Below are 25933 nucleotides of genomic sequence, written 5' to 3' on the forward strand. Positions count from 1 at the left end.
TGCTCGTTGCTCTGCAATTTCCTGTGCATCTCTTCACTGTGGCCTGGACAAATTGACCTAGCTGATTTGCTGTACATATATGCACTTTTGGTCAGATAATTGGTTTTTCTAGTTTGATCGTCACTTCGTGGAAGCGCTTGCAAACAAAGGCACAGGGCAATCGTTGGAGATCTTGACGGCGACGTAAGCCTCACTCAGACATTGCCATCTTGCCATGAAGAAGATCGAGGGCGAGGAGACGCGGCCATGCCTCCGCCACTGTAGTAGCTGAATTTACTTGTCTGAGAAAAAGGTTCGGTCTGGCCGCGCCAGCTTGAGACCTGGATACAAAGCAAACTGCTCTACATGAGCTCAGGGTTCAACATATACTACATCTTGCCAATCGCCTTGGTCGGCCAAACATCTCTCAGTGTGCGTTCACACCTGCGAGGGCTGAGTTTCTTCCCCCAGTCACCAAAGCATCACACTCCGTGGCGGTGAAGCAAGCTAAATAGGCAAGCCTTATCTTTTCAATTCCGTGCTGTATCTTGTCAGTTGGCCAGAGCGGTACATGTGCTCAATGTCGATCCTGCAAACTTGTTGCACGACGTATCATTCCAAAGTTCAACAAGATCAAGCAAAAGGATAATTTTTGCAATGGGCAGTTGGAAATGTCTTCACAGTATCCGCATTGATTTGGGGAATAGCGCAGATAGTCATTGTACGAGAAGTTTATTTGCACCATTATTACAGAAAGACCAGTATCATTCTTTAAGGAAACTTAGGCAACAGTAGTCAACAGCTAGTGGATATTCTATGGCATCAACATGAGGGAGGTAAGTGTCTTGGTATCTTGGACAATGGATCGACGGAAGGTGAAGCGACTTCACCAATTGACTAGCAGATGTAGAAGCTCGACTTTGGCTCGCTAACAGGGATACATCGAACGTTCGTAGCTATAGCACAGGCTTGTAGGCCGCCGAAGAAGATAGGATGAGGTGCTACAACCAGCTGTCTCGGTTCTCGTAGATATGGTAGGCTATTTGCGCGGTAGCGGTAGCATCAGCCAGAGCGTCGTGCCAGTCCAACCCATCTCGATCGGGAAACAGGGCCCTGTACACTTGCTGGAGGGAAAGACTACCCAGATTGGTTGTCCTCTTGACCAGCTGGGACAAATCCAGCTTTTTAATTCTTCTCCACTGTAGGTCCGCTGATTGAACAAGAAGATCATCGCAACCCGCCCAAATTTTGGCAAAAGCGACAACATCCGCACTGGTAGTCCCCCAAGTGACAAGCAGCGCCCGCTCGTCCACACCCTTGGCGTGTAGCGCTGCTTTGAACCCGTTCGCTGTCAAGCCCGTAACCATCCTATGTTGATAATCTGGGCGTTCAGACGTCTTGGCCTGTTGCAGCAACCATGTCTTCATCTTTTCGTCATCTACAGCATTGGCCTCAGCTTTGACCGTCTTTGCTTGGACCGTGCTGTACTTCCAATATGCTGAGACAATCGTCCCTGGGTCGGATGGGGGAATGCTGACAGCGGCGACCTGCCAAGGGATGTGGGCGTACTGTGCCTTGCCCTTGGAAAACTCGGCGTCCAAGGCAATAGCCTGCGGAAGGCCAGACGTTTTGTGGTCGATATACTTCTGCAAGTCGTCGAACGTGTCCACTAGTGACTTCAAGTGGGCTTCCGAAACTTGTGCCTTCGTCTTCCAGATGCCGGGCGCGGTTCCTGACTTCAGGCCGAGGTCATGCATGGCTTTATTGAGATCCTTGAGGGGGTCATCATCTGGTCCGCCACCGGTATTGCCTGCGGCGCTGTAAGTGCTGAGTGAATCATTGCGCCATCCTGGTGGTAGAAGTGATCGCAGATGCGCAGCATGTCGGCCAACACGCTCCTGCTTAAGAAACTCCTCAATGGAGGAAGACTCGTCTCTAGCGTCATCAAGTGTAATGTATTGCCGCGAGCGCCAGACTGGTACCTTTCCGATGCGATCGACCTGGTCGTGCAAGCGCTTAAGCTCATCGGCAATGGCATCTCCCGTTAAACTCATCGTGTCGAGAGACTCATCATCCCAGTCGCCACGCGACGATACCTCGTCTCGAAGATTGTTGAGACGCTCCAATTGCGTATCAATCTCTTGACTGACCACCACGTACAGGTCGCCATCTACCATGGCATCATCGCCCGACTTTGACTGCTGCTCCGCATTCCACGCTGCCCTGGTCTGGACCATCGTGGCGCTGCTTTCTGTTTTCTGAATTTGGCACGATCGTCGCAGGGAATACGGGATGGACGATACCTCCGATCTTAAGATGGTGAAGTTTCTGGAGGTACTATAGTTGATTTTACTGTTGGATCTGGGTTGTTATCCGTGTTTCGAGAGTGGTATATAAAGGTGGAGCACTCCTATTCGAGTTGCCAAGTATAGCGCCATTGTGTATATAGGTATGGTTTAAAACAAAGGCACCCGTGTATAGGTAATGTTCCAAACAAAGTACCCATTGTCTTCACAAAGATCGACCCTTGCCAGTGAAAGAACAAGAGGGATTGATCTTGTGATGCGTGCGTACTCGAGCGATACTGCATAATGTTCAGTACTGCTTATGGCGTAGGCCCGGCACCCTGGCTCCTTGATGAGTGCAGCTAAAGTCGTGAGAGGTATATGGCAGCGGCGGCGCCCTGGCCAGGTGGGTGGGCATGGAAGCGGTGGATCGAGCATCCAATCTCGACAAGTTATTGCTCAAGGATTTCAAATTTCGCTTCAAGACGTTGAGGGGTGAGCTCTGGTTCATTACCTATAGCAGGGTAGGTGCGATGGTTGCGGAGACGGGACATGAGTAATGAGATGAGCGTCGCAGCGTGACTGTATAAGCTTCCACAATATTCGTCTCCAAAGGGTGCTGCACATTTAATAGTGGTGAGGAGATACAATACAACTGCGAGTTGACACTAGCGAAGCGACACTGCTTATAAGCTTTATCGCCGCGTTTGTTACAACTGTTGTCTTGAACCTGACGTGAAGTGCAAGTTGCTTGCAAATGAGACAAGTCTCTGAAAGGATTGCGGGTGTTTCAACAACACTGGACATTTCGACCAACTTCTGAGACGGGACAATCATCTAATTAAGAATAGGCAATCACGAATAACACAACTGTGATCGAGCGTGATCGTATTGCTGGCTCGCTTATCGGATACATGCATTATGTGGAACGCATTGACTTCCGATTCATGTACTACTTCCAGCAGCGCCTTTAATTTCTGTTACGGATATTTGTCGAGATTTGATAGATCATGGCGCTAGTCGCGCTCTTGCGTTTACAGGGGGAAGGTGAGAACACTATCAAGCACCATAACCAACTCCGTCGTGGGCTCTCGTCGACAAAGCTGTATCGTAGAACGGAAGTATGGCAAGCAACACCAGTTTCACGGCTTCCGCTTTCTCTAGAGAGTCGTGCAGTTGACTAGACGGACAAGACACCATGGACCCTTGTCGCAAGATTGACCGAAATGAGAGAAGCCCTTGTACCAGAGCACCAAGTCTACGACGTCGTTTACTGAACGCTTGCCAAATTTTCTCGCTTTCAGAATAGGTTTATAATAGAAGCGAAATGGTATAGACCACAGGGACCAATCACGATCTGTCGATGGCCACAGCTCAGGAACATTCACGGCAGCTATTAAAAGGGAAGTGGAACTAATGGTGGAAACACAAACACTGGCAGGGGAGATTTACTTTGTGACGGTGGGAAAATTAGGTAAGCGCAGCTGACGACAACGATTCGGTCCCTTTTACACTTGAAGAATGGAGATGCGCTCGCGACCCTTTCACACGGGCCGATACCGTCTCCTCTACCAACGACAGCATACCTGAAGAGGTAAGCAGCTTCCGTTGCTTCAATCTCGTCTGCTCAATTAGCTTCACATGGCCCGTTCGTCATCTTGGTGAGACCGCCCAACGCCGATAGGCAGGTTTAGAATGCATGGTTAGCTCAACACCATTCTATCAGCATACCCCGGGCGTGCATCAATATGGTAGATGCGGGGGGTCAGAGGGAGGGTGTGGATTCGAATCGATGTAAGGTGCGGTGCAAGAGTGCACGTGGCAATGGGGCCTGTAGACTTGTGGTGACAAGTCGGATCGTTGCATGCGTGACGGAGGACACCTAAAGGCTAGTGCAATCATGATTCCTATCCTCTGAGCAGTTAGTACTTGCTGTAATGGGACTGGGCTGCCAGGCAAGCTCGATCGGCCCATACATGCGAGGTGGTTCCTTGGACAGAAGTCGCAATGTGGACTCTTTACGAAGATCGGAGGAAAGATTACTTCAGCAGCGGGTAATTTTGCAGGCAAACACCCCCAATAGATATCAGCGGTAGGATAGGCAGTACCAGGGGCGATGTATAGATCAAGCGTGGTGGAACTGCAACAGTATGAAGATTAGTCCCCGAGCGAGGTGCATGCGTCGGGAGTGGTTCGCACGTCTGTTTGTTTGAAAGGGTGCTGGGGTTTTGTAGAGATGGCACCTGTCGTATGGGGGCCGTATGAGAGCTACAGGAGCATGCTGCATGGCAATTCGGACCCGGGTGATGTTTTTGTCATAGACCCGTAGGATGGGTTCAAAACTGCCAGTACAACTCCGTAAGAAGGTCGAGGAAGGTTTCCCTGGACGTGTCAGCATTGAACTTGGAGCAATGCGCTCGAAAGATGCGGATAGAGCCGCTCGTGACACAGTTCCGCGGGTTCCCTCTTGCCATGGACGCCGCAGCCGCGACTGCACGTCAGCCTTGGATCGTGCGGTGGGCCTTCCTCGAAGGCAGCAACATCTGCCTTTGAGGTCGACGCAGGTGCACCTATATCTGGGCACCGAGACCTAAGAAGGATGAACGCACTACGTCAAGTTTAGTCACGGCGCAGATGAACATGATCAAGACGCAGATGCAAAGCTTTGAAGTTGTGCGATGTGGACCACATCTTGAAAATCAAGCCTATACCATTCCCAGGGATATAGAACGCCGTTGAAATGAAGAGCGGGGTACTGCAAAGGGAAAGAGGGTATCAAAAGCCGTCTAAAGCAGGCATGGGTATCGAACAATGAAAATGATTCGGTTGTGTATGCACCATGCAACCCCAGGCATAAATTGCCCTTGAAAAGAGACGTAAGATGTCAGGAATCAAAAGGGGAAACCTACTGCAGGAGCCATAAGTACCCATGCTTGTGTTCGAAGGTTGCCGAGTTGGAGAAAAAAAGGGACCTCTTCAGTCTTGTCAGTTGATGAACGCATACCGAAGGCGCAGATAGCAGAGATGCTTTGGGCCTGCTCACGTGTGACTTGGTGCCCGCCTCGGAGGGCTGAAATGTGTCCAGACAAGTATCGGATAACCGTGCCAAGATAAGAGGTTGAAGAGCGGATCTAAATTCCCTGAGCCCGGGAAATAAGCTGCTCCCCTTGAGAGCAAGGATAACGCGAAAAAGGCAGAGGGTCCGAACGAGAAGCCGATCCAAACCAGGATACAGGGTCCAGGAGAGGAGACGAGACGATGTAGGCAAGGCTGATCCGATCTAAACTATGAAGACCGCGCCCTTCGCGAGCTAGCTAGCGTCTCAGTCGCTTCGGATTTTCCTTATCTTCCGTATCCTCCGGCTCGTGGGCCCGCTCTGGGAGACGTTCAAGGCCTGCGTTGGCGGTGCTCGACTCGGGGAGGGCCCACCATCGGAAGACTGAGAGCCACAAGCTGGTGCTTGAGGATTGCTAACCTCGGAGGGAGCCGTATGTTGGTCAAGGGAAGGTTGCGAAAGTGCTTCGTCCACAGTAACCCTTCAGCCAGCGTTGGCGCGAGAGAACTCGTGCTCCGGCACTTCAGCACTGGCCGATGCTCCGGGTTGTCGTCGCACAAGGCTACGCATCAATACCGACAGGGTGGGACAATGCTCTTGTACGTACTGGCCGCTAAATCGACACCGGTTTTGATTTTACGCTGACGGTGACGGCTAGCAAGGCACCCACGGTGAAGGCAATCGGCCTTGGCGCGCACGGCAGCACGTGACACCGCGAGTGCGGTTTCCCAAACAGGCCATCACTGAACCTGGTTGTCGCAACCCTACAACGTACTCAACACCGCAAGCATGACGCCCGAGAGCAACGGGCCCGAGGTCGACCACTATTCGACGTGGCATCGCCCTCTGGGCCGCCCTGATCGCGTCCCGCAATACCCGAAGCCTCCCCACTTCAATCTCGCCTTTTACCAGAGAGTCACAGAGGCACTGCGCTTGGAGCAGATGCGCCAAGAGCGTCGATTCGACCTCTATGGTGCCGTTGCTGCTGAATCGCGCACCTCCCATACGCCAGAAGAAGTGCGTGTCACAGCCAACGCTGGGAGCCGCGCGTGGCTGTGCAGAACCACCGAGGTCTACTCGCCGAGCACGGAGAGCACCCTGGACCCGGATGAAGAGCTCGAGGTGCATGGGGCGGGGATGAAGCGCAAGCGTGGACCGCAAAGCTCCAGCCCACACACCCTGGCAGCGCCGCTGGTGTCGGGCGCGGGCTGCGAACCTCGCCAGCCAGTCCAGACACCTAACCAGGAAAGCGAAGACCGGAACCCAAGGGGGGTCGACAACGCCATCCACGAGGCCAGCACCGGGGTTGCGCCCTGCCAGAACCCACAGACCACTGATGGTGCCGGACCTGCGACACCGCGTGGATGATGCTCCGCGTTCCACAGACGAGGTTCCTGTGTCGATACAGACACAAGGAGAACAGTGACGTGGAGGGCAGCACCCCGACTGGCTGTAAATGGTTTTGACGTGCGCAATGGTATTGCAGTGGAATATAGGGGAACAGATGTACGTGACAAGTGTGCACCATCGCTCTTGACATGCTGCTGCTAATTTCAAGTTTCCAGCAGTCCGTTACCGCTCTCTTCTATGCTCGCCTGCTTTCAGCTGTGTCCCCCTCGGGACAACATTGCGCGATGTAGAGTATTGGTGGACCTCCATGGAACGAGGGATTTCTTTCTAGAGCTCACGCTGGGAGCTCCAGCGACATCGAGCTCCTAGATCTGCTGCATCGGCTCGCAGACGTCCTGATCGGGCAGTCTGAGCATCTCACTCCAGACAGTGATTAGGGCATCGAATGCGACGTAATATCGTCGGGAGGTTTAATAAAGGAAGTGAAACAAACGTGGCGCTTCTCAGCCGTTAATCTTTTGCGTGCGCTTAATATTTGTCTGTGGTGGAACAGTAGATCAATGGCAGGACATTGTTGCCGTGATGTCTTCTCCCAGCACAGTTTTCCAACATGCGCTTGAGCCTCACCTCGTCACTACCATTATACGTACAAATGGGCAGGGACGGGGATAAGGGTCTATTGCTGCATTCTCCTACACAACGAGGGGCGATTGGTGTCAATACTGATTTGTTTGAGGCAAGCTGGCTAACCAATGCATTGCCTATTTGAATGGACGTGATCGTTACTCCCGACAGTCCACGGAATCACCCCACTAATGATAAAAATGGCGCTGGTGCGGATGCTACTGCAAACAGGGAGGTGGCCGTAGGCCGGAGGCGCGTTCCTTTACTTTTCGCCATCGTGCCCCGCTCGGCCAACATCTGCTCGATGTTCCGCAGATATCGAAGATGCAAATGTTTGACTTCAAGCGATTGCCCCAATCCATCCACATGTCCGGCCAACCACACAATTCAGATTCGCTAGGGCGCTGTGGCGCCAAGTTTGCAGCATCTTTACAACATATTCTCGGCCAGAGATAGGTCGTGGATCACTTCGGAGCATAATTGCGAGGGCGGATGGATAGCATCCATACGGACGTCTGCAAAACAGCGACAGCGCCGGGACCAGACCCACAGCCCTTTTAGGTACTATACTTGAGAAACCGTAGCAAAATAACAGGTGGTGAGATGGATACAAGATGCTAAGGGGCAAAGCTAGTAAGTGACAACGCGATGGCACTTACACTTTGAAGCCAGACATGAAGGCTCCGATATCATTTGTTTGGAGCTTGAACATCTAAACATAGACCATGAGCTTGCTCGGTTCGATCCCGGCTTGAATTTCACCTGGAAAAACTCCCACAGCTATCGCAGCATGGTTTTTCGCAATACCAATATGCGAGGCCCATACCTCTGACTCATTGGCGTCGCGTTCAAGGTTTCTTTCATTGATGGTGTTTCACACAGCCTCGTCAGCTCGGACATAGAAAGGTCTTCTTCTGTATATATGTTCCTAGGATCCTGGGGCAATTTTCGTGCGGTCGACGCATGAATTAATCGCCATGTGACTCTGAAAACTATACTCGTCGGAAGCACAACCCTCTTCCCATGCACAAATTGTTTTTCTGTCGCTGGCACACGTGGGCTTACACAGCTGAGCATCTCTTCCAGAACAAAGTGGAAGTACCTCTTGCTTGCGACCTTTTGGAAAGCGATGCCGAGGAGTAGACTGACTCCAACTTCCGTTACATGCGATTTCTGCTGGTCGTCTCGGTAGCACTCCACGTCCAAGGACGCTTCATTCAGAACCGCATCCATGCACTGGTAGATCGCGCCTAATCCATTCGATAATCTATGTGCCTTTTCCAGCGCTTGGAGTCGCTTTCGGGTTCGGTTCGCTCTCGTTTCTCGTACCGTCCGGGGCAATTTCTCGAGTGCATTGAAGACGCCGGACAGTGAATCTTGGGAGATTGCGTTGGGGTTGTTGGGAACGGTGGTTTTCGAGATGTAGCCCAGAACTGGAGAGCATTATCTGTTGGAGGGAGCTTGGCAAGCAGTTCAGGGTGATCTATAGTATTATCACTGGAGTGTGGGAGAGAGCTCCCACGCTCCATATATATAGAGATATTGCCAGGTCTAAGCGTAGAACTAGCCATATACGTACAGGAAGCTCCCCGAGCATACAAGGGAGCTCCGCAGAGGAGCTGCCCAATGGCGTTTCACGTCACATTATCCGATTTGATAAGATGATTTCAAGAGATGCAACTCACTTTATATAAGGCTCGGTGTCGTATTTGAATGGATGGATGTACTGAACTCTTCGTTTGCAACAAGTCGCATGCCACCGAAACATTCGGTGTCAGTGCCATTGCAGCTAACGGGCAGCTCCTGAGCGCGGCGGATCGATGCAACTGTTTTTGTGAGCGATTGGTGCTCGCAATAGCAGCGTATGATTGATCATGTACGTGATCTGCTGAGACATTGGTGAAGGTCCTGGATATAAGTATGTATGCTCTCACCGCCAGACCCCTCTGCCCTCGCGGGCGGGTCACACACTCGCGAGCACCTCTTGAATGTCTCCCACGTGGATGGCATCTACACAAGGCACAGGTACCGTAGAGCAGCTAGTAAATGGGACGTGATGAGGCACCCAGGTGAGAGATCCGCCCGATTAGAACAATCAGATGGTGGGGCAGTCCTGTCATATTTAACGGCTTGTTGCAACAGTTCCTGAGCGAAACTCCTCGCGAAAATCATCCAAGCTCTTACTTACTTTGCACCTGACGATGTGTTGCCCAAGCGAGCGTTCGCACGATGAGAAGGCCTCGAGAGATGTATGACTAGCTCAACTACGGTAACGCTACATCCCAGACGCTTCGTCCGCATCGCGCCCCCGTCAGTCGCTGCACGATCCATATTGTGCGTGGGTCATGGCGGTCAGTTCTACGGCAGCTGTGTGATACAACGCGTTTGGGCCCGGGGACCAGATTGACCACATCCTCGTTCATGTCGGGCGGATGCCTCACAGCCGCGCGACAGTACGCGCAGTCATGCCCATATCGTTGCCATCCCTGTCGTGAAGGAGCCTTGCACATATGGCTTTCACGACACCTGTGCCGTAGCACGCCCTGGCGGCCAAAGTATCCTCGTCCGCGATCCAAGTCCCGGGACAGCCTTGCACGCTTCACGGGTGAGAATCTTTCCTGGCGTTTCTGCATGCGCCTCTTCCATCACAGCGTCGTGGTTCCGTTGCTCCCGGTGTGAAGAACCCGGTTACGCACAGTCGCCGAATTTGGATTTGGCCTGCATGGTGAGCGTCCAAGGAATGTGGAGCAAGAAATCACTGGCTTGTACTTTGGCTCCGCGCGTAGTATATTCCTTTGGATGGGGTGTTTTCTCACGTCTAATATGGGACAATGGGTAAGCCTCGTTTCCTTCGTTGCAGTTACTGAGAGAGCGCTGAGAAGGCGATCAGAGATCTCATTGCTGACGAAACGTCTCAGGTTGAGCTGGCGGTGATACGCGCGCTCGCTTAGCTCCGCCTTGTAGGGGTCACGTACAATCGCGCCGGCGGGTACTTTGTCCTGCTTCACCTCTTCATCGTCCACGTGCAATCAGCCCTCTCCCGCCAATCCCGGCATGATCCTTCCTAATCAGCACAGGTAGAAATGAATCACCATGACCTGTTCATGTATGGTTGTGAGATGCAGCATGCCCGGCAGAGACGGCTTCCAAACCTGGGCGACAAAGGTCTCCCACTTGGAAGCGGGATCGTCTGACTCCACCTTCGATCGCTTCCCTCAACCTGCTGGTTCCCAGATGACAATCTGCGGGGCTGCTGATCGTCGCACGGATCAGACATTCGAGGCTGAGGAAATTGCGGGTGCGGATATCAAGATTGGTTTTGGTACTGTTGCAAATGCGGACAATGAACGCACGAGCAACGCAGGAAGAGGTTCTTGGGAAACTACGGCGTTTTTTTGGCAACTGTCCCGACTTGTCAAATACCCGAGATTCGCCATTGCTGCCACTGGGACCCCAAGCCCATCGATGCCTCTCTTACCTCGATTATTCTCTCTTGGTTCTCCTACCGAAATGATAGTTGCAAACTACTTAGAACACTCGAAGGTGCGCCGAGAGATTGTCTCGACTCTACAGGCAGATGGTAGGGATGGAATAAGGTGGCTGTTTATGAAAAAGGAAGAAGGGTGCAGACACGGCAGTCGTCCGGACGCCGGCCTCGTCTGCAGCGCTAGGAGCAAGCCTGTCCAGTCTCCGAAATCTCAAAGCGCCTATTACCGCCGACTTCCGTTCAGTACCACAAAATAGGGCAGGCGGAGAAGACTGCAGAAAACGCTTTCGAGCAAGCTCTCGTCTGGAGCGGCTTCAGAACGACCTAAAAGCAACGGCAAAGAACGGACCTAGACACTAGCGCTGCTCCTGCGGGCGGGCTTAACACCAGACGACGCTATGGCAGAACCGTCGGCAAGATTTGAAATCCATGGGGATCATCCAGGATATTATCAACGTCTTCTGACTCAACGACGCACCTTCTTGGTCGAGCCCTCGACGTATACTCAGATTGGGCAGGAAGCTCTTGCTCTCCGAATGCACGCCTGCATGTGAGCCCCGGGAAAGACCCTACAAACAACAAGCCGATGCGGAACAGCTTCATAGGGAGCATCTCTTCCTTTGGCAAAAATCCTTTCTCAACCTGAGACTCAAACGTTCACGAGCTGAGAACAGCACATTGTCGGCGACGGGCACCAAGTCTACAACGTATACGCCCCTACATTTGGACTATCATGTACGACGCGTATCCGACCTAGTCCCGAAAGTCGGTTGTGGCAAAGGAAGCTTTGTACAGCGGTTTCCGGTGCTACGCTGCCCTCCCAGCTCCGCCTTGCGAACCCCTCTCACGCCTGTCAAGCCAAATCATCACCACCACGCTGCTCCCTAGCTTGGGCACACGAGATGCAAAGGCAAGACATGAAGCCTCACGGTGCATGTTGTCTCGTTCGAGAAGCGGGGACATTACCGTGTGGCGCACGGCAAGGTGAAACGCGACGAGTCAACTATAGCTTTTACGCCGCAGGCGGTGTGATATGCTAGGGAGACCACATCGTATCTGCCTGAAGTGGCTCTCAGCCTGTGAGGCTTCAAGCATTCACCATCACTTTGTCGAGAAGAGTGCAGCTTGCACCGGGAAATCCGTCATGGCCGTTTGATGTGAATACTTTCATCGAACAAACTGTACTGCGAAACTTTCTTAAACCCAGCGTGAAGTATGGTTCAATCTTATCAGGACTAGGTGAATGAGTTTGGCATGTGTCGACGCGTCTCAGAGTTCACCATTCACTTTGAAAACTAAGCACAAACGCGTCACGTGTTGCGTGCGCAATCCCCCATGGTGGCAACGACTTTCCCTTCGCTGCTTCTGCTTCCAGCACTCGCACACTCAGTAGTTCGCAATGGAGAACTATCGAATCCTCGCAATCGCGAACGTCGACCTTCTTGCCACGCCCAAATGGGGCCGCCCACCTATCAGCGCGATACTCGAAGAGTGGGATACGGCGATCCAGGACCATGGTACGCAGGACGCGTTTCGCGAGATCCGCACCTCTGCGGCCCAAAAGGTGGTGTTTGGAAGTCTGGCGAAAAGCTCCCCGCTATGTACGTTGTCCTATTGCAAGTACATGCTGTGCCTTCTTTGCTGACCCACGGAGATTCGCTTCTCCAACGACTTCGACGATGTGACTGGAAACTCGAGACTGAGGATCTAGGGGATCAATTTGGCTACACTAGCCTTGTCGTAGGTGCAAACAGCCACTGGCCATATCATATCTAATGCGTACTCCAAGGACCCCAAGTTTGTTCGTTATCTCGCGCGCATATCCGCATACGCAGCAGACATCTCCTGGGCGACAGTGGTGGCTGCGGTACAACAAGCTCGCAACGGACGGCTCAGCAGCGTCAACGGTAGAAGCGGACCACACGGCCAGGACTGGCTACCGCAGGACGTCATGAATGCGGAGAAGACACTAGGACTTCGTCGCGCTCGAAAGGCGGCCAAGTGTCGCCATCGAACGATCCACCGGCAGACCGACGACCGCTTCCCACTACCCAGCGTAAGCACGTCTCGTGCCGCAGGCGAACCAAGTCAGCATCTGCCGATGCGCCTTGCATCCGGCGGCGGACCTGCACCCGTTGTGCCAGGTAGCTCCAGAGCCGATCCGCGACTGGGCGAGGGGCAGACTAGCAGCTCGTTGCCGAGCAAGGATTCCTCGCGCGCAGCAGCCCTTCGACCGTATTCCACAAGGCGAATGCTTTGCTCGGGCACGCCCACGCCAGCTTCACCAAGGATACCGCGTGCTCCGCGCAAGCGCACCGTCCTCGGCGAACTAAGGATCTAAGAGCCAGGGGAAAGCGATTGGGAGGACTTCAGCGAAAGCTCGTCTGTCCTGAATCGGAGTACGAGAGGAGGGAGAAGAGAGATTCCAAGCAACATTGAGTAGATGGGTAAGGCGCGTGGCGCTGGGCAAACTGTATGTCTCCTCTTGGCGTGTATAAGAGTGGATATCGTAGACACAGGAAGGTCAGCACAGATCGGGCAGAATATGTGGTAGCTCGGGAGAGAGGGCTTTTCCGTTTTCGAGCCAATGACATAGGGAGACGGTCAAGGGCAATGCGAGTGGGGTGGCTGCATTTGTCGATGCTTTGCTTATCATCATCAGAGCCTCCGGGCCGTCCTCATGACGCTTGTACACAGTCACCAGGGATTAACAAAACTCTTGAAAGCTGCAACAGTACACTACATGTGATGCCGGCTGGATTGTGCAGTCTCGATTTTGTGAAGAGGTGATCTGTCTCGAAGCTGAAGAGATGGTGTTGAGCCTTGCATTCTCTCCGCGTGAGTGGGCGAGCTGGGCACGCCAATTCAACTACCTTTGTATTCACTCCGTTTATCCATTGACCCCCAAAACTGCACTTTAGAAGATAGATCTTGCACATGACAGCGCGCCCGAAATATGTACGAACCGCTCTGCCGATTCCACAATCGTGGCTTGTGCGCGTTTCAGTGCCAGAGCGCCTGCACGGGCGCGAGCACGTCGATGCTGGGATCGAATGTGGCTTCGACAGCCAGCGAGGTAACCTCGTCAAGGTGTGCGGATGGCAAGGCCACCGGGCAGCTGGCGGCGAAGGGTCTTGGGCATATCGTATTACACATCCCAGACAGGAACAGCGACAAAAAAGGCCGAGAGTAATCGTTCCTGCGGCACTTGGCAAGTCGAGATAGACTAACACGATGCAGGGAGATCCAGGTGTGAATTTGTTACATTCGGGTCGAGGTTTAGCAGAATTATGAGCCAAAAGCATTTCGACCTTGAATATACGAGATTCGCAACCACCTGCGATGTTCCAGTAGGCGTAGCGCGACCCTGCACACACCCAAGTCGACATGAGTTCTCTAGTGTCAGCGCGAGTGGACTACTGAAGATCCTTCAGGAGGCCCAAGTCTTGAAGAAGGAAGGACGTTTTAATACTCACTGCACCGATTCGAAACGGACCAGGTTGGCAGCTAGCGCTGAATATGCTATGGATGGCTAGGTCCGCGGACAGAAAAGAGAAGCCTTGTATGATGGCGTACTGAAATCCTGTGAGTTTTCCAGGTTCACCATCCGAGGCCTTCAGGTTCACTACAGTGGAGAATCAGGGGCAGGCATCGTCTAGCGGAAGGAGATGAGCCAGAGTACCTGACTGACGCCGCGTTGAAGCTTTCTGTAGTAGATTGAGGTCGGGATTCTAGCAGGTCTATCTAGACGGCTCTCCAGTCTGTACAACGCATTGTAACGCTGCTGCTGTGTTTAATTGTAGTTAAGAACGACCCGTACCTTTATTAAAGAGGTGAGATATTGACGGTCTGCGGAAAGCAGCGGCGAGGTCTCGCTGCGGTGCGATGCGGCTAGGCCCAGCTGGCCACTGGATGGCGCGAGGCACATGAAGTATTCGTGTTGGAGTCTTTGGGATGGTGGTTCTGGTTCTGGCCACATTTAGGAAAGATGGTCAGGCGCCAGGTCGCTAGGGGCTGGTTCTGGGCAAGTGCCATGGACCATCGTGCGTCTTATCCCGCCTCCGCCGTGCCCTCGTGGAATAATTTCTGGACCAAGCATTCAATTGACGACCGAGGTAAGAACGACACAATATCTCCTATGTGCACCGTACATACCAATATAGGGTTTCGCATCTTAGCGGAGGCCACAGGTAAGCGAGAGCAGGCATCGGTCATGGTAGAGCGCCAACCAGTGTCCATATCATCGGTACCTACTCACGAAATCTCCCTCGCAGCCCCGGCCATCGCTCGATCATCAGCTCCCGCGAGCGTCCTCTTCATTTCATCTCCATGGTTTGACACGTATGTAGGGTGGCAAGGAGTGGTATGGGCAGGATTAGGCGACCCCGCGGTAGCAATGATTTACTTCGTTCAGCAACCAGCGCTGGGAAGCATAATTTTCTTCAGACCAAGTGCAAGCGTCAGTGATGCGGCGCGTTCGCCTTCAGAGGGCAGATTAACAGGCGGCGAAATGGCCAGAAATGCGTAAAAGTCAACGCCATTACCTAATGCATGAATACAATATCCACGCAGTCAGGCCTAATACTTACAAGGACGTTCAATCTGCTTATATGTCTGACAGAGCGAAACCGGGAAGCCAGAGGGCCATATAGATGGTTGCCAAGTTCGTGTAGAGCCGCTTCAACTGTGTTCTCGAGTGGCCGACTTGACCGCGCGTGATATAATTGCTAGAGAAGACGCCACGATAGCGAGTGCGCTGTGCGGACAGGTGGTATTTCGTAGGTGATCTGGCGCACTGGCTGGTTCTGCCAAGTCGACCGGACGAGAGCAGAAGACCCCAGTCGCGCAAATCGTCGAGGGGTTTGCGACATGAGGAGAGGTCAAGCAAAGCTCCAGGAACATGCGAGGCGGCTGAGATGGGATGGGACGGACGGGTAATATGGAAGGTCGTTCGATCAAGCCTCTATCCCAATGGCTTGTACCGATTGACTTCAGGCTGGACTTTTGTTCACCTTAAGATTGCAGTAGAATGGGAGATCTTTCTTGGGCTAGATTTCAAGCCATGAATATATGTTGTTGTACCTACCTACGCTGACCGGACCAGTCCCTGGACTTCTCACCGGCGCTAGGGATGGCAGTGTCATGGGTTGCACAGGAAAGTGTTGTGCCACTCCCCGATGCAGGCGATAGAAAAGCGGGTCCGGGGATGGTTTGGAAATGGCGTGGGTATTGCTGATTGAGGCAGAGCGTTCACAGGAACCCTATGAAAACTAGAAGGGTCAGCCAGGATATCCAACACGAAATAGAATTCAGGGTCCGCGAGGGCGGCGTTTGCGTCGTTGAAAAGATGGTGTTCGCGGCGGCCTTTCCCGATCGAGCGATCAACCGAGGTTAGAGATGAGAAGAACCCCATCACGTCTGTTGTCAGCATCGTGCAGACCAAAAACCACCAGTAAGCCTATTTTCCTGGCTGGAATTGCATAGGAGCGCGCTCCTATTAGCTTCCCATGTGACGGGTCAGTTTACAGACGGCGCAGTCGTGCACATCATGCCTGTCTTATTGCAAACTTGATCCCCTCCCCTATCGCTGTCCTAATGTGCTCTGTAGCATCACCGTATGCGCACTAGTCGACCGTTCGCAATCTCCGAGGGCCAATTCGGTTTTGGTAGACATGTAGTAACATGACAATCGACGTCGCGTTGCTCAGCGACAGACTTCAAAAACGGATAGTAGTCTCCATTAGCGTAGGTCAACGAGACGATTTGATAATCCCCCATGCTTGTATCAGGAGCGATGAGGGTTTTGTTGATGCATAAATCGCTTACGCAATTAATATTTAAGTCATCTGTGCGCGGTCTGGCAAACTCAAAGTCTAAATTGAAGGTGTGCAGATAGTCCTGATGATCATCATGTATCTCTGCTCTGGCTGCAGAGCAAGCAATTCTAATAGGGGCCTACGATATAGCCAAGAGGTTTCGGCTTTGGCTTACCTCAATAGCATGAGATACATCTCTACCTCCTTACACTTCCAGGCCTAGAGACGCACCTTGGTAGTATCCTCCAATTGCTCCCACGCTTATTTCTGGACGTTCTAGTGCATAGCAATTATGGAGTGACCCAGCTTCAGTAGCCGCTGTTCCTGAGCTATGGTGGGGTTGGCAAGCTTGTGGCAATGCTTGCGTATGGCTCTAGTGAGGTCGTGGTATCTCCTATCGTCCTTCATAGCGGTTCGCATCTTATCACCATTCAAAGATACGTGAAACAAGTCTGGTGTCTTGGAAAGACGACTTCCAGCGGCCCCTCCAAGTTGGAAGCTGGCATGACGAGGGCTGTCTGCGCCTTTGCATTTTGACGGAAACTTGGACGGGGGTATGTCCCGTAGCGGCGTAATGCGGCGCTTGGGAGGGATGATCTCGGTTAGAAAAGTGCTGCCCTCCGTCGGGAAGCTCTGGATAGGTGTTCCGCCCATATCAGTAGGCGTATCAGCAGCCTCGCCAGGGTCCGTCTTCGCAGTGCCAGTATCGGCATGAGGATGGAGAGGTACAGGTAGCTGGGCCAGCATCCACCTGTAACAGTTCCCGTCTATTGCGAACGGTCCGCTTCGTCTATCATTGAAGCGTTGTGGTCGAGACGCAAAGGGCGCGGCCCGGTGTTGTTCCAGCTGGGTCGGCATCGGGCAAGTTTATTCAGCTCGGTGACGAAACAAATACTTGACATTGCTAGGCTAAAAAGGTTGGATACTATTGCGCGCGACATATTAAGCAAAGACAAGGACCTGGCTGAAGACGCATTGCTAAACCAATACATATGCTGAATACATCGCCACCTGCTGACTTGTGCCTGCGTCTTTTGCAACTCCGTATCCACGACCTTTTGGATGGAATTAGAACCATCGTCTGTCAGGTGCCCAACGAGCAAATGCGCGTTGCACCTGGCGCCGCTGTTGCTGACCGCAAGCGGTAGCATCTCTCCATGCAAGGCTTTGAGGAGGTCTTGGTCTCCTTTCTGGATTCGGGTGTTTAACCGCCCCATCCTTGATAAACGCACGGTGGCGGCCCTTCGATGGTAGATTTGACGGTGGGCATTTTTGGAGTGGCGGGGGGCAGAGTATGTGACTTGGCGAGTGTATACGACGCGGGGGCTGTACGATGTCCCATTGACGGCAACGGTCCCATTTTTGACGGCAATCTTGGCAAGCTCGAGCAGATAGGTTGTTCCTTCTCGGGTGGGTGAATAGTTTCCCTCTCGAGATGGGCTGTGTCGCTAGGAACCGTCTAGAATTCTACACAGCGCGCAACGGCATGCACAGTGTTATCAACTGGGTAATCCAATCAGATGGTGATTCTTGGCTCACTGCAGGCCCGATGCTTTCTGCGCGCGCGTGCGTGGTGCGCCCATCTGGGTTCGCGTGTTCGTGATCCGGCTGCAAAGAAATCCGCATCAGTACGTCTTATTCTCATACCGCCGTTAGATGCACACTGTCAGCCCAACAATGCATCCGAGTCGTATATAGAGGAGAGGCAGCACCGTGGAAACCAAAGGAGATACACGGCTGGTTTGAGCACTCGTCGTTGCCCGATGAGAAGCACCACCTGGCCCCGCCCCAGCAGTTTGCTGAGTCGCCCACCATTTCATCCTCCACGAGGCGCCTCAGAACCTCGAGAGATATTTGGGACACTTGTTACTCCTGGCTGAGTACTTGCGGTATCCTGACATAGTTATGGACGATTTAGATTTGGAGCATGATGACCCCTATCTTACCTCAACCACGAAGAAGAAATCGGCGAGTCCGCAAGCTGCGAGCGAGGGGTAGAGCTGAGCATGGTTTTGGCCTTGATTGGATCTTGCTCGAAAGCGAGGTTGCACAAACAAGACAGAGCAGCAAGAAAAAAAGCTTGTTTGTGTACATGGTGCTCTCCCTGGCGTCAGCGAAATGTCCGGACAGGTCAACAAGACCGGGTCCAATCGCCCAAGCGGATCATGCAACCAATGCTCCGCTCTTTTGAGATGCTTAACCACGGCTCGCCATGGTCACGAGGTTTCCTGCGGCGGTGCAGGGATGTCAATACGTTCCATCACTGATGCGGAGCGGTGTCACGTGATCGTCGCTCGAGCCCTTGGTCTGCCGCCAGGCTTACCAAGTTACTCCATGCAACGCGAAAACTCACGTTCAAAACATGTAGAGGGTACGTCCAGATGCTTGCGATACTTTACCAAGGAGTGGCCGCATGTCTAGGGCTTCGCTCAGCTACCCCGCGGGATTCCGTGCTTCGCCCTCACATACTCCGAGGGCAATAAAGCTATCCATTTCCACAAGAAGATGACTACACTTGCAACCAAACTCGTGAGATGGGGCGTCTGGCCCTACTGAAAGAGACCGAAGGCGTTGCTCTGGCTGCACCTTGACCTTTAGGGTAAGCCCTTCCCGCACGGACACCAGCAGCGCACATTGGGTACATCAACCGCCAGCATACTACTACTATTTCGAAGACGTCAGCAGCTACGGAAAGTAAGCGACGGCTCGCCCTTGACACCCGAGACCTTGCGAAGAATTACAATGGACACATGGTAAGCCCGGCCGGAAAGGGGCAAACACGCTGCTGATCATACGACAGGATGTCTGAGGATCAGGGCCGCCTCCTGCTTCGAATCACCGAATATGTCGGTAGGGAGGTCGGCAGTCAGCTGCAAGCGCGGGCCCCTGAGATGGCTGGTCAAATGCGAGCGCAGGTTCAGGCGCAGTCTCGGATCGCTGGTCCGACACGAGCGCAGATTCGTCACATCCACGAGACATCTGAAATGGACATCCACTCCCCGTGGATGGAAGGTGTGCCTTTCGAAGTTGCAGTCTTGAACGAAGCGCATCATCCGCGCCCTCTGGATGACGGAGGCACCGAAACTGCCCTCGACGGTGATTTTCACGCCCAGGGCACTACCCGTCGCGAGCACGAGGCACATTCCATGAGTGAACTTGCAAGTCCCGCTGCCGCGATCGCCATTCCGAAGAAGCGTGGCCGCCCGCTGGGGTCCAAGAACAAGAAACGCGGCCGTCCGGCTGGCTACAAAAGCAGGGCACCTCGCGACAAGGAGATTGCCACCGTCGAGTCCGAGGCCCCAGCCGATTGGACCGAGTTAGGGCAGCCAGGTAAGTCGCCGTTAACAAGACAGCGGGCGGGGCATTCGGCTTGACATATGACAGACGCTGGCGGCGTAGTTGCTGGCCCATCGGAGAATCTCCATGTTGAGAAGCATGTCTCTGGTGACACGGTTGCTTCCATTACCACCGAACGTTCCAGGCAGCGTGGTCGTCCACGGGGATGCAAGAACGAAAAGAGACTCGACGAGGCGATGGCTGCCGATGCTGGATGGGTTTCGGGTGTTGACGATACAGGTGCTGATTCTGGACTCAACGCGGATGTTGACGAGCAGCATGAGGTTGGTCCATCCACCACCGCAGAGCATCCCCCCGCCTGCACGCCCTCTTCGTCCCGTCGCCCACATCCCTCAGCCTCACCATCTCTTTCTCCCCCGCTCTCCTATGGGCTCCTTGACCACGACCCAAGCGATCCTGCCCACGAAGACCATCCCTGCGCTCGTTTGGAAGTTGAAGCCGACTCGCGTGATGACACGACAGAAGAATGGTGGGCCAAGTTCCGCGCTGAACTCGAGCGAAATGCGAGCGACGATGCGAACGAGATATTGCCGAGGAAGGAGCAACGCAGGGGACGGGCGGCTACCCCGCATCCTCGCAAAGGTGTAGTGGGTGCGTTTCGTGAGGCCCGCCGAGAAGATGACGGCGCTGATGCTCAGCAGCGACGTCCCGCGAGGCCCGTCCGGAGGCTGCCCAAACCGAGTCCTCGATCGACGAATCATGGCGGCGCGGCCACGCGGTGTGGATAGGCTCGGTAAGGCACGTGTTCGAGGATGAAGAGATGGCCGACTTCGTCAGGAGGCAGCAGGAACAGATGGAGGATCAGGAACAGATGGACATTGAGCGCGAGCGGAGACGGGCGCGGAAGCGCGAAGAGGAAGAGAGGTTGCTGGAGAGGATAAGGAAGATCAAGAACCAGAGGAGGATGTGGTAGGTCCGCGCTCGTCGCTGATACAAGGGCGGCGGGCGACAGGCAAGTGTGGTAGGACGCTGGCCGACCCGGAAGCAGTTTAGCGTCAACCTTCCCAACTCGGCAACCACGAAAGTCGTGGATCGTGGACCGGTTTTTCGACCTTTTTTGAGCGTTGGCTCAGCTCGAAAACGCTGAAGATTTGGGACAAATAGCGACCGATCAGAACCGTTTCCCAACCTTTGAACGCATCATCAGTGTTGCAGAGCCGCATGTGACGTTGGCCGTTCTACGTGAGGAGCCAAGCTGAGCGCCATGAGAAGGCGCCTTGCTGCTCGAGGCCTAGTGCGTGAGTATGTCATCATGGCCGGCGCGCTTCGCCGCGAGATGCCGCAGGGCAAAGGAGCGACGTGGAACTGCCCGCTGCCTACACCACCACACGGTCGTTTCTGTCACTGGCGCCAGTCCCTTGTCTTCTCTAGCAACATGCAGCGCTTTTTCTTTTTCTTTTTTTTTTTTTGCCAGGCGCACAGCGCTTTCCACCCCGCGTCGCACGGGCTGGCGCATCCGCCCCGAGCGATCGAGACCCTTGCGTGGAGAACCTGCATCAAGGCCCACGCCCACGTTTTCCCAGCCTCCAAAGCATGGCAAAATTGCCCGTTGCAGCGTGCGACGAGTCAGCGATGGCGGGCGCGGCTCCGCCCCAAGCGCTACGGGCGCGGCCCGTGGCTAGGACACATGGTTGGTTCCTCGGGGTGGACAAGTCCTCTCTGATGGCACGAGCCCTCACACTTGCAACGCACATGCGAGGAAGGCGACGAGGATCGTCTCAGCGAAGAGCGCCAAGAAGACGACGGCTTCGAGCGCTGCAAGATCAGAGTGCCTGAGTTGCGCAGCGTTCTTCTCGAGCACGGCATGCACTACCGGCCTCGGCGAAAATGCCTGCGCCTCCAACGCTTTACCGTCAACGCAATACCAGCAGAAATCAAGCGCTATAGGAGCGCGCTTCCGAAAATGTCTTCATGGCGCTTGTACGAACAGCTCAAACCAGTGGCATCGACCACGATCGGTTTCTTCCTTCCTTGGCCTCCCCTCTCCCATGCTAGCGCCCGCCCACAGCAACGCCACCGACCCCGCTAATACCGCAATTCGCCGCCTAAACCCTTGCCGCTCAGCGGGCTGGGCTAGAGCCAGGGCTTCTCCAGGAGCGCACCCACGATGCTAACTGTGGCCATTGGCGATTCATCCGATGGCAAAATCCCGCAACCTATGTAATCCACTCAACACATGTGTCCGTCGGTCGAGACTTGCAGAGGCGTCGCTCATGCTCTTCGTTCTCAGCAGCACGCTCACACTATTTTGTTGGCGCAGAACCAGCGTCTTCAAGCGCCTATGGGGAAAGCGCCTGGCCGCCGCTTGATGACCCACCGCCGGTTTTCCCTCGCAGCAGGACCAAAGTATGCCCCTACATGCCCCCGCCCAACGTCTCACTCCTGCCCTTCTCACCGGCTACGTCAAGATACTCGTCCGTCCACGGCGCGTCACGTCGGGAGCCACACCCCCCGTCGACCTCGCCACCCTGCCTATGGTGAGGCCAACTCATGGCCGATCGCGCTCGGACAAGACACTTGGAGCGTCTTCCCTCCTAACCAACATCGTTTTACCGTCACCGCAAACGCTGGGTACACAATCGTCAGCCTAACCCACCTTACACATCATCATGTCTATTGCGGTATGAGTTCTGTAGTGCACTGTTCTGTCTATTTGCGATGATAATTGTAGAAATATAGCTCACTTGACAGCAGTAGAGCTGTACCAGAATACAAAGACATATGCTGGAGTAAGGGTGGGTCAGGAAGCGTACGAGTTGGAGCAACCTTGTAGTTGATAGGCGTACAGTGAATGGGCATATCGATAATGATTGTGTATGAAAGTCGTGTGTTTCAAGGAGTGTGCATAAAGCAATGTGTGTTGGATAAGTGAGTGAAAATGAGTACATCCAGATGGGTGTGTCCAAACAGGAGTGCCAAAATGGGTAATACAAATGAGTGTGCGCGTCCGGGATGTACCGAACCCTCTTTCTCCAACCATGCTAGCACATCCATGCCCGACGGAAGCCCCTTCGGTCCTGATTATCCAGCCTACCCTCCCGTCAAAGGCCATGCCTCCCGTTCTACCGACTGACCCTCGTTCTCTAACAAACCATGGCGCGGCGATTTGTAAGCGCGAGAGAAGCCATCCTCGTCTCTCCGCATCATCTCCTGGGCAGTGGGATGCTCAAGATTCCACACGCGATGGGACAGATCCACCAAATCACGCCTCATTTGTTGCCTGCGACACGTGAGTCTCCAAGGGGCATCACGCGGGTCTGCAGCCAGGTACTTACATGTCCCTGCGCATCAGCTGCACGCGCCGTGCAAGCATTTGTATGTTGAACCCGTCAAACTCGTCCTTGGAGTCCTTGGACGCAGCATGGGATACGGTGCCGTGGTCCTTCTTGCCTTCATGCGCCATAGGTATCAGCATGCCATGCTTGGATGGTCTAGTGGTGACCTGGGTGGAGGAAGTATGCCGCGGACGACGCATGGGTGCGGTATACGTCCAGGTGCTGGACGAGGTTACGATGGTAGGTTCCAGCGGCCTCGGAACCGGCTCTGCTGGCGCCCCAGGTCGATTGCTCCCTGTGGTTTGCTCCTTGGCCGGGATGTGGGTGCTGAACTTGATGATACCGCCTTTTGGCTTGGGTGTATCCCCGTGTTCGCCGTCGACGCTCAAGCCCTCGGACTGGGATTTGTCGGGAGTGTCCTTCTATCCGGCGTTCACGACGTTCAATCCCCTAGATTGCTGTTTGCCATCACCCATGCTCAAGCGGTCAGGTTGGTTCTTGTGGCCGAGGCACTTGGTTCTGCCGGATAGGGCCTTGCGCCTGCATTGCTTTCCGTCGGTCCTTATGCCCTGGCATCGCTGCTCCTGGGGCCACCCTAAGAGCGTCAGTATCAAGGTACCAGTCGGATGGGGGGCTCACTAGAAGGGTTCATAAACGAGCCGTCATCAGCCATCTTGTTGGCAGATTTCTCTTCCTTCATCGCGTTGAATGGGCTGTCATGGGTCAACACGAGAATGCTCGTGTTCATGAACACGCAGAGCGACAACAGTGTGAAGAGCAACGGTGCACCCACGAGACCCTCGAATGTTGGCAACGTTTCTGGAAAGTCGATGCGGTCGGATCCGGTGAAGGTTCAAGGGTGAGGCTGATGACTGAGTTAGGTCGCACGCAGACGGGAAGCGGCATGGTTGTGACAAACGCGTGGATCAGGCATGACTGGCATCACATCTCATCACACAGGGGATGCGTCCCGGACTCACTTGCTAGAGCGTTAGAGAGACACTTCAGACAGGGGAGGTGACGTGGCGGCATCAACGTGAGACAAGGGTTCACGTGATGGACCTGCATTCAATACGAGCAAAATTTGCGTACGCCCCCCAGCACACTTTCCCTGGTCGCGACGCGTTGAGCATATCCCCGCACATAATCTGGGTCAGGGTGTCGTCACCAATTCCTACTTTCTTTTTGGGACTGGGCACTATCAAACTCGTTCGCTACATGTAACCCATTCCGTATGCGATGGGCAATCTCAGCTCGGGCGAGCAGAAGGTTGTCTATACGATAGAATAGGCTTACATGGCTTGTGAGGCGCAAAATAGCCATTTTGGATCATGCTGGTCACCGACAAGTAATGTACGAGCTCAGGATCATAGAGGTTCACGACGGCCTCGTTGGCGTAGGACACGGCCGGTACGATCCAAATCTGATGACATGCCCTTGATTGATATTGGGCTCCTCCCTATGTGAGGTAATGAAGAAGCGGGATAAGGGAGAGCATGATTGAGCAACTACAGAGCGTTTCTCCACTAATGGCAAGTTTTGTGATTCCGAAATTGAGGCTGACGTGAGGGATGGACAAGTTGCCCAGTCGGTGCCTGATCGATACCAACGATACCGCTAACCTTGTTAGCGTCAAGGCGTGGCGCAATGGATCGCTGATTACCGAACCTCATGGTGCTTGTCAATAGTCCACCCGTCTTGAAAAACTTGAACCGCCGCACGTTGACCCTCCGCACCTCGACTACAAAGTTACAGCTGCCTTGAACGAACTCGCTGTCCGGAATGAGGCCTCTCCGTGGGTTGCGGTTCGTTAGTAACCTCGTCGCTCCCAACCTCTCGATATAAACGATCCACCCCAGCCAGAGTCGCTGCTCTCGGACCTTCGTAACTTCCATCAGGAGCAACCACATGTGATGCGCTTTATCAAGCAGAGCGCCACGCCTATCGTTTGGTGCAATGCTAGGTATGATTGCTGCCCATGGACGTTCTCGTATCACAACATCCATAGCTGATTGTCCTACAATCTTGCCCACACGAAGCTGTCATTTCGACGCTTCTAAATATCACCTGTTTAGATGCTGGGGAGAGAAACGAGTGTTGAATTAGTGTTTCCCCGACCACTTGGCGTAGAACCTACGCGATGAGGACCCAACACCGTCGTTCCAACAGGCGTTGGCTCCCTTGCTAGAGGTTGGGAGCTTGGCATCGCCTTTTGGCAACCTCAAATCGAGGTCGTCGAAAGTGGGCAAGAGAAATAAAGTACAGGGCTTGTAACGCAAGGCCTTGGCTTAATCTACCTCCTCGAGCCAACATTAGACATGTCAGAGAAAGTGCTGCTTTGTGAAACTGGTGATACTTTTGAGATGAACCATTCTGCCGCAGGATGCTTTCTGCCAATGTCAGAAATAGACAACGTGTTAGCAAAAAATAAGTTCGCCACATCCATTCAGGAGTGGTTGCTCTTTAGATGAAACTCGTAAATACGACCCTACTAACGCCACTCCTGAAAATGATGTTGTTGAATCATCACGCGAAGATAATCTATGAGATTAGTTCGCTCCTACTATAGTCTATTGGATTCTGTCCTCGAAGTATCGGCACTGTGACATCTGCTGGTCGCGGGTGAGCTATGGTATATCTTCTACGCACTTCGAGCACTCGGTGAAATAATGCAGCCCATGAGTAGCCAGCGTCTTCTCATCCTA

At 53.6% G+C, this 25933-nt stretch overlaps 7 protein-coding genes across 7 annotated transcripts; 4 read left to right on the forward strand and 3 right to left on the reverse strand.

The window, feature by feature from the left end:
- Positions 1-980: 980 nt before the first annotated feature.
- Positions 981-2216, reverse strand: CC84DRAFT_1222837 (uncharacterized protein; the record flags this gene model as incomplete). Its single annotated transcript, XM_018183425.1, has 1 exon — positions 981-2216. The coding sequence occupies one exon, from the start codon at positions 2214-2216 to the stop codon at positions 981-983; it is 1236 nt and encodes a 411-aa protein (XP_018030200.1).
- Positions 2217-6108: 3892 nt separating this feature from the next.
- CC84DRAFT_1181289 (uncharacterized protein) lies at positions 6109-6687 on the forward strand (the record flags this gene model as incomplete). Its single annotated transcript, XM_018180543.1, has 1 exon — positions 6109-6687. One exon carries the CDS (start codon positions 6109-6111, stop codon positions 6685-6687), a length of 579 nt encoding a protein of 192 aa, XP_018030201.1.
- Positions 6688-12179: 5492 nt separating this feature from the next.
- On the forward strand, positions 12180-13121 carry CC84DRAFT_1222839 (uncharacterized protein; the record flags this gene model as incomplete). Its single annotated transcript, XM_018183426.1, has 3 exons — positions 12180-12381; positions 12435-12520; positions 12570-13121. 3 exons carry the CDS (start codon positions 12180-12182, stop codon positions 13119-13121), a joined length of 840 nt encoding a protein of 279 aa, XP_018030202.1.
- Positions 13122-14768: 1647 nt separating this feature from the next.
- On the forward strand, positions 14769-15308 carry CC84DRAFT_1181291 (uncharacterized protein; the record flags this gene model as incomplete). The annotated part of the gene is made up of 2 exons (XM_018180544.1): positions 14769-14895; positions 14944-15308. The coding sequence occupies 2 exons, from the start codon at positions 14769-14771 to the stop codon at positions 15306-15308; spliced, it is 492 nt and encodes a 163-aa protein (XP_018030203.1).
- A 1082-nt stretch (positions 15309-16390) lies between these two features.
- Positions 16391-17454, reverse strand: CC84DRAFT_1181292 (uncharacterized protein; the record flags this gene model as incomplete). Its single annotated transcript, XM_018180545.1, has 3 exons — positions 16391-16653; positions 16828-16969; positions 17038-17454. 3 exons carry the CDS (start codon positions 17452-17454, stop codon positions 16391-16393), a joined length of 822 nt encoding a protein of 273 aa, XP_018030204.1.
- Positions 17455-19338: 1884 nt separating this feature from the next.
- CC84DRAFT_1222840 (uncharacterized protein) lies at positions 19339-20866 on the forward strand (the record flags this gene model as incomplete). The annotated part of the gene is made up of 4 exons (XM_018183427.1): positions 19339-19349; positions 19397-19926; positions 19981-20544; positions 20595-20866. 4 exons carry the CDS (start codon positions 19339-19341, stop codon positions 20864-20866), a joined length of 1377 nt encoding a protein of 458 aa, XP_018030205.1.
- Positions 20867-23224: 2358 nt separating this feature from the next.
- CC84DRAFT_1181294 (uncharacterized protein) lies at positions 23225-25234 on the reverse strand (the record flags this gene model as incomplete). The annotated part of the gene is made up of 6 exons (XM_018180546.1): positions 23225-23650; positions 23848-24047; positions 24209-24290; positions 24335-24426; positions 24525-24687; positions 24851-25234. The coding sequence occupies 6 exons, from the start codon at positions 25232-25234 to the stop codon at positions 23225-23227; spliced, it is 1347 nt and encodes a 448-aa protein (XP_018030206.1).
- Positions 25235-25933: the final 699 nt, after the last annotated feature.

This window comes from Paraphaeosphaeria sporulosa, assembly GCF_001642045.1.
Source record: "Paraphaeosphaeria sporulosa strain AP3s5-JAC2a unplaced genomic scaffold CC84scaffold_14, whole genome shotgun sequence".
NCBI classification, from domain to species: Eukaryota; Fungi; Ascomycota; class Dothideomycetes; order Pleosporales; family Didymosphaeriaceae; genus Paraphaeosphaeria; species Paraphaeosphaeria sporulosa.